This window comes from Silurus meridionalis, chromosome 24 (genome assembly GCF_014805685.1).
Source record: "Silurus meridionalis isolate SWU-2019-XX chromosome 24, ASM1480568v1, whole genome shotgun sequence".
Taxonomy (NCBI): domain Eukaryota; kingdom Metazoa; phylum Chordata; class Actinopteri; order Siluriformes; family Siluridae; genus Silurus; species Silurus meridionalis.
The window spans coordinates 2,517,572-2,525,418 of NC_060907.1; the positions used below are offsets into that span (position 1 = coordinate 2,517,572).

The 7,847-nt window shown below is 36.8% G+C and overlaps 1 protein-coding gene across 3 annotated transcripts; it reads right to left on the reverse strand.

Annotated features, from left to right (window-relative positions):
- Window positions 1-2,184: 2,184 nt before the first annotated feature.
- On the reverse strand, window positions 2,185-7,847 carry LOC124378361 (adhesion G protein-coupled receptor E3-like). Of its 3 annotated transcripts, XM_046837991.1 has the most exons (14): window positions 7,770-7,847; window positions 7,288-7,338; window positions 7,155-7,186; window positions 6,806-6,883; window positions 6,520-6,700; window positions 5,328-5,441; window positions 4,884-5,062; window positions 4,633-4,806; window positions 3,813-4,019; window positions 3,464-3,696; window positions 3,037-3,100; window positions 2,826-2,937; window positions 2,671-2,735; window positions 2,185-2,572 (listed from the first exon to the last, which is right to left on the reverse strand). In XM_046837991.1, the coding sequence occupies exons 1-14, from the start codon at window positions 7,786-7,788 to the stop codon at window positions 2,435-2,437; spliced, it is 1,647 nt and encodes a 548-aa protein (XP_046693947.1). In that variant the 5' UTR covers window positions 7,789-7,847; the 3' UTR covers window positions 2,185-2,434. The 3 variants fall into 3 exon arrangements, with proteins under 3 accessions (XP_046693947.1, XP_046693946.1, XP_046693948.1); XM_046837990.1 differs by having other exon boundaries at window positions 2,671-2,937; XM_046837992.1 differs by lacking the exon at window positions 3,813-4,019 and having other exon boundaries at window positions 2,671-2,937; window positions 3,464-3,597.

Sequence of the window (7,847 nt, forward strand, 5' to 3'; positions counted from 1 at the left end):
AGATATGCGCTGGAGAGAAGGGGAATGAAAGTCAGTAGGAGTAAGACAGAGTACATGTGTGTGAATGAGAGGGAGGGCAGTGGAGTGATGCGGTTGCAGGAGAAGAGGTGGAGAAGGTGGAGGAGTTCAGGTACCTGGGGTCAACAGTGCAAAGTAATGGAGAGTGTGTTAGAGAAGTAAAGAAAAGAGTGCAGGCAGGGTGGAGTGGGTGGAGAAGAGTGACAGGAGTGATTTGTGATAGTAGGGTATCTGCAAGAATGAAAGGGAAAGTTTATAGGATTGTGGTGAGACCTGAGATGCTGTATGGATTAGAGACAGTGGCATTGAGTAAAAGACAGGAGGTGGAGCTGGAGGTAGCAGAGCTGAAGATGTTAAGGTTTTCGTTGGGAGTGACGAGGATGGACAAGATTAGAAATGAGTTTATTAGAGGGACAGCACATGTAGGATGTTTTGGTGACAAGGTGAGGGAGGCGAGATTGAGATGGTTTGGACATGTGCAGAGAAGGGACATGAATTATATTGGTAGAAGAATGCTGAAGATGGAGCCACCAGGTAGGAGGAAAAGAGGAAGGCCAAGGAGGAGGTTCATGGATGTTGTGAGGGAAGACATGCAGGTAGTTGGTGTGAAAGAGGCAGATATAGAGGACAGGGTGGTATGGAGATGGGAGCAAGCCGAAAGAAGAAGAAGAAGATTAGCTGTGTCTCATTATGTATTCAACTTGGTAAGACTATTGTTCCGACCACTAAGGAGAGATTCAAGTTTTCTGCATGATCTCTCAAGTTCTCATTAAACCCCTAAATGCAAATGATCTTGATGAAATGGATAACAACATAGACCTTATCCTCGCTAGCACATTAGACACCGTTGCCCCCATCCGATTAAAAAAAAAGATTAAAGAAAAAACACTTGCACCTTTGTATAATAGTCATACTCACGCCCTCAAGAGAACAGCACGTAATCTGAAAAAAAATTAGAGGAAAACTAAATTGGAGGTATTTAGAATTGCGTATAAAGACAGTATGCTCAGCTACAGACAGGCGCTAGAAGCTGCTAGAGCTGAACACCTGAGAAAACTCATAGAAAATAACAAAAACAATCCCAGGTTCCTTTTCAGTGCAGTAGCTAAATTAACTACAAATCAGGGATCTAAAAAAAATGATTCCCTCACAGTTTAGAAGTAAGGACTTTATGAATTTCTTCACTAGAAAAACTAAAAGTATTAGAAACACATTTGTGGAGGTCCAACCTCTGACAGGATCTCGTGATCCAATCTCACCTAAAACTCCACAATTACAATTACACTGCTTTACAACTACAGGACAGGAAGAGCTGTACGATGTTACTACCAAAGCCAAATGAACATGTCTGTTAGATCCCATTCCAACTAAACTACTGAAAGAAGTGTTACATACAGCTGGTAAGCCTCTTCTGAATATTATTAACTCCTCACTATCTTTTGGTCACGTTCCTAAATCCCTCAAGTTGGCAGTTATCAAGCCTCTTATGAAGAAACCTAATTTGGATCCAAAGTAACTATCAAATTACAGACCTATTTCAAACCTTTCATTTATGTCAAAGATTTTAAAGAAGATTGTGTCTCCCACGCAGTTGTCTGCCCTTTGGGAAGACCTCTGCATTGTCCAGTCCTGAGGACTGCTGATTCCTTTGCCTGATTTTTATTAATTTATTTTTAGTTCACTTTGGGACAAGATATTCGATCTGATTGGTCAAGACAACACGTGATCATAAATATTTTGGACAAACCTGCTGTCAGTTTAAACACGTCTGCTGGTGCGAATATTATAATATACAATTTCCTGATAACTTTCATTTTGTGTGTCTTCCTGTTTGTGTGTCTTCCAATTGCAGAGAGTATAAACACACACACACACATTTTTTTATAAAATAAAAAAAAAAAATAAATAAAAATAAATAAATACTTATTGTAAAGAGAATACATTTAAATAAGTGAGGAGACACATTTTCAAAATGCTAGTTTAGGATAAAAGTAAACATGTATAAGGGTTACATTATGATCTATAATAATAACTCCATGTAAATGACCCCAATAAACCCATGTTAATAAGCTACTGTATATATAAGTAAAGAAAATTTTTTTTATTACAGCTTCCATGCATATTAACAGAGAACCCGAACATACACAGGAATTCATAAAGGCTCAATGTAAACAGAAGTAGCTGTACATGCTGCAAATGACCAGAAGGGGGCCTCCCTATCATATCCCTCACTCAGAGATCCAACTTAACCAAAAACATTAAAGAAACGTTTGTGTTATAGTTTCAACAGACAAAAATCTAGACTTATTTTAATTCTATTTAATAAGTAGTCAAGTCAAATCAAGAGGTCAAGTATTTACAAAAGACAAAAAAGCTGACAGTCCTACACCATTACAATTCCATGCGACACGTCTCATTATCCTGGGATCTCATCACGTATTGTAACATGACTAACAGTAATAAGCCTGTGAACGTTCACGTCATCTGCTGCAGCAGGGCTACAATTGTTGAAGCTGCAAATTGCACACAGGAACTTCCTGTACTGCTGCCTGACCTGGAAGTAGAAGAGACAACGAATAGCCAAATTAGCCAATAAACAAAATGAAATATATATATGATTGGTTGGATTTAAACAAAGTGCTGAGTGCTAACCTCTGGGTTGAGGAGACAGTGGAACAGAAAGATGAAGACCCCCTGCTGGATGCAGATTAAATTCACTGTAAAAAACACATCTCCAGTTACGAAGAAGTAGGCGAGCCAGGGGCAGCCGAAGATAAAAAACTGAGCCAGACTTTTAAACAACACACTCATTATCAGTTTGGTGTCGTTGCTGTTAGTCCTCAGTAAGTTCTGATTTTTCAGCCGAATCAGATTTAAGATTATGATGATAATGGAGATGATGTGGAGGATCAAGATTAACTGTACGGAAGAAAATAGATCAGATGACAATCTATAAAGTTGCTATAATTACTTTCATTACATATGTTTTATTAATTGTTTACAGTCTGTAGTACTTACTGCAGAAATGATGAAAAAAGGAATATATGCAAATACATCTATTATAAACATGTACACACTGCAGCTGCAAAAAAAAAAGAAAAAAAAAGAAGACAAATAGGTGTAATTTCCAATAAAAGCACTCATTCTAGATATACTTTCTCTTATACTACAACAATTTGCCAACGATTACATTGAATCATGGTGTAAGGGCACTGCCAGACTTCTTTTTTCATCAAAACCCACAGCCTTTAAACATGGCCGCCCCATACTCCAACTCCCAGCACACACTTACACATTCACAATCACGCTCATGCTCATCAGTCACACCTGCTCCTAATTTCATCCTCACGTTCTGATTGGTTCGAAAATCAGCACCAGGAGTAAACTCCAACAGAAAAAACACATATAATAAGAGAATGGGCTCCATCCAGTCTCCAACACTTACTTAGAATGTTTGCAGATTCCATGACTGACTATGCCACGCATGACCACCAGAACCAGGGGAATTAAGTATCCGATCAAAATGAACCATTTGCAGCTAAGCCCCTCCCCCTGGTTTGAGCTGACCCTTGACAGGTTCTTCACAAAAATGAAGAGCAGCACAGCTTTATTGAACATCCACATAACAGATGAGAGATAAAAAAACAACCAAACACAATCTAGAACTGCGAACAAAAGCTGTGGAAAGATAAAAAAATAAGAAAACAATTAAAGTAAACGGATAAATAAACAGACAGACAAATGCATATACAAAGGTGTGTGTGTGTGTGTGTGTGTGTGTGTGAGACATTCACCTGTTGAGAGAATATATTGGACAGTAAATTTCTTGTGAGCAATGTAAAAATCATAGTCAGGAGAATGCTCGTGCACAGGTTTATCAGAGTCATGTTAGTCACTTTTTTGTGAGGACGATAAATGGCCAGAGTGAGTATCGATAAACTCAGAAACAACATTCCTACTGCTGCAAACGCTTTTATATAACTTGGCCAAGAACTGTACATCTGGAAAATTAAAAGAAGTGATGTCACTATTAATAAAACTTTTTTATTTTAATAAAACATAGCACCCCTGAAGCACAGAGGGTTAATGGCCTTGATCAAGGGCCATTAACCCTCTGAATGGACGCATGAAACTCATGCTTCATGCATCCACTATTAGTTTTTGGGGTACTGTTGAGGTATTATTGAGAGTGAGCAGATCAGACTGACCATGAAAAGGCCTGGGATGTGGTAAAGTATGCAAAATATCCCAACTTCAAGCAATTGCAGGTTTTATAGGTTTTGCAAATTTTTTCTGCCATTTCACCTTGGATTATTATCGTATGGCAGCCCCGTTCTCTAGACTCACCTCCTTTTCTGTCCCGTTCCTCTGGATTCCTAAGGCCACTCATGCTTGATTTTTATTTTTTATTTTTCTGTATTTTATCAGGTTACCGATTTAACTTTGATATGAAAAATTGTAAAACTTGTGCAAGAAAAAAAAAAATACAAGCCCATAGACTACTAAGAAAGCATTGTAAATGACTCGTACCTCTGAAGCACATAAAGCTAAACACTACCTCTTTTTAAATGGTTGCTTCTTGGTATATTAGGCCTGCAGGTCCTGGTCTCTTACCAGATAGTAAACGTAAGTAACATCGAAAGTCTTCTGGATGGTAGCAAAAGTACCCAGATGATCACAAGAGCACAGAGTGTGAGTTCTGTTTATCCTTCTGATGTTACAACCATCTTCAACCCATTCTTTTCTATTCCAGTACACACAGGAGAGAAAGCCTTTAGGGTCCAACTCCTAGTGAAGAAAAGGTCTGAATATTACCGTAGATATTAATAAATGAAGAGAAAAGCTTTTGAATTCAAATAACTTACATCTACATGCTTGAGGGTGAAGTTGACTTTAGAGAAGATTGTAGTGAAGCCAGATACTTGGAGAAGTTTCGCTGACACCACAGGAGATATTATGGTTTTTGTTGTATATACAAATGCATTGAAGAAGCTAGCATGCAGGATGGCTGCCATGTTGGTGAAGCTCATCAAGACAACAGCAACTACAACAAAATGAAGGTTCAAATGACAAGATAGACTGTTGTTTTCACCATGTCACATGATTCACATTCACTGATTCACATTCATGGATCATTTACACATGTACATCAACTTTCTGAATATTCACCAAAGATCAGTAAAAAAAAGTTCCATCTAAACACAGACTTTGATTTTATTTGAGAGGAAAGGATTGTAATGAGTTTTGCTCGTCTGCTTGTACTGAGGAATTTGAGTCAGAGACGTTAAATGTAAAGATTATTACTGTACCGTTGCTTTTGTTCGGGATTCCTGTGACCTGGATATCCATAGAAGCAGTGGTTGTGGTGAGAGAGGGGATTTTACTCACACTGGAGTTTAGTTCAAGCTCAATTACCTGAACCTCTACAAAGATATTCAGATCAAGAGTCAGAGATTTGAAGTTCTGTCTACTATGTTTAAACTCTAATTTAATTCATTTCATAAGATTATTATCTTATCAGGAATTGCAGTAAAATGTGTTTATAAAAGCAGATACAATACAATGTGATATAAAATATTGATTAAAAATATGAAACATTTTCAGACTTGAATGCGGCTAGTCAGAGTTTACAGAATGCTAGCGGCCCCAGAGCCCAGACTAGCTCACACTGGTATATATTTAATATTTTTTATCTGGGTTAATGTTAATTTATCTATGTTTTTGATAAAGGTTTTAATTTTGCCTCTTTTATATTTAGTTAATTATTTATGTATTTAATATAAATTCCATCACTGACTCCCTCTGTCTCATCCACGTTAACACCAGACTTCTTACTGCCTTCTGTCTGCTCATTGTGAGCTTCATAAACTAGTCTACATCTGTGGTGTGTGAGAGAGAGACAGGAAATGATACACCAGTGGATTGAAAAAGCAGCACGATGACAGAAAATAGGTTGATGTGCTGAAATCGGCACAAGACAAATATTGACATTTCACCAGATTGATTAAAACTGAAGAAACAAACCTGTTTTGAGAATGTAAGAAGTAGAAAGTACGGATGTTTGTGTAAAAATATACGAGTGAAAGTAAAAAGTTGTCCAAAAATAAATAGTGAAGTAAAAAACTGATACCAGAAAAATCTACTAAACTACAATAACAAAGTATTTGCACTTTATTATTCAACCTCTGCTGTCTGTATATAAACCCACCCCCATCTGTGCGTTCTAGAACTCGTTCAGTTCTCTAGCGATTACCAAGCCTAGCATTTCATGCCTCACAGTTTGCTAGTCCTTTATCTTTTTTCTCTTTCCTCTTCTCACCTACGCATTAGTATTATTGTTTCCTGACCTCCCGACTAAAGTTTCAGGCCTTTACCTTTGCTCGCCATTTTAGATTTATTTTGCCAGTTTATTTAATGAAACCTTTCTTACACTGTACTCGCATCCATTTCCTCTACTGTGCATTATTTTGAAGCAGTAGCGATTATGAACATGTTCCATACCTAAAGATTGTAGAGGGATGCTGATGGACTGGATGTCGTCTGTTTCCTTCACTAGTTTAGACACCAGTTCTTCAGTGAAGTCCAGAACATCATTTCCATACAGTATTAGATCCTGGTCAGTAGTGTTTTCTTTTACTAAACTTGTAATGTTCATCATGATGTTCAAATAATTTTCCACACTCTATATAACAGACAGAGATACACAAGATTCCAATGCACGAACGGCACATTATTATATTAACATGCATAAATTTACCATTACAAATTAACACCAAGTAAGTCTCACTTCCTGTGGAAGCTCTTGAGATGTCTTGTTCTCGATTTGGTTCAGCAGCTCCTGTGCACACTTTACTGTTACATCATCCTAGTGCACAAAGACGTGATTTTTATCAAAAATTAATAGTAAAAAGTCATTCAGAAGGCTTTAATACTCGCCAAGTTCAGGCTCCAACATACCAAAGAAATATTACAATGAATCTCAGATATTTTTCAAATAAAATTATCTTGAATTCTGATTGAAATACATTTCTGAGAGATTCACAGTTATTAATTTTAGTTTTTAATGCATTCATAAAACAATATAGAAGAAACATATTTGTGTAACCAGTGTCTCCACAGGGAAAGTTCAACTATACCTGGCAATGTTCTGGTATTGTGAGACCCTCATCTGAGAAAAACGATTATTTCACAATGTTAAAGAACAATGGCTTGCTGAAATACATCCTTCAGTCATCCATCATTGTGTTCATGACTTTATATTTTACTCACCAAATTTTGTATCACAAGTTATAACTGCCATTAGTAACAGAACAGAGATTCCTAGAAGGAGGAAACAAGAAATCAATTAATTACTTCACCACACCTCAGTCAAGGTGGTAATGACATCTGAGCCAATGCTGGAGATACAGGAGAGGATTATAAAAAAAAACATATCCGAACAATGTTTAAATTAAATACTTATGGCATGGAATGAGCAAACTTAATTTCCCTGGTAAATGATGATGATTTTGATTATTATTGGCAACATGACAGATTTACTCCAATCGGCTAGATAAAGAAACGTAACCAATGCAAAAATAATATAAAGATTAAAAATGTAAAAAGATTTATACATTAAAACTGCACTACTAATTGCACTATTGATTACGTATGATTTTATTTCATACAACTGAATCCTAATTTATCAAATAAGAGTAAAATGTGGTCATACACTCGCACCCAACACATCATCTGCCAATAAATCTACTTACTTTTAAAAAAAAAGGTCATTATTTCCGTTTTTGTTCAGTAAATTCTTCTTTCCCTGAAGTGAAAATGCACAACAAGCC

Coding starts and splice junctions, on each gene's coding strand:
- LOC124378361 (XM_046837990.1), bottom strand. Junction 6,884..7,154: donor CAATACCAGAACATTGCCAG/GTATAGTTGAAC, acceptor TTTGTGCACTAG/GATGATGTAACAGTAAAGTG. Junction 3,101..3,463: donor GGAATCTGCAAACATTCTAA/GTAAGTGTTGGA, acceptor TTTTTTTTGCAG/CTGCAGTGTGTACATGTTTA.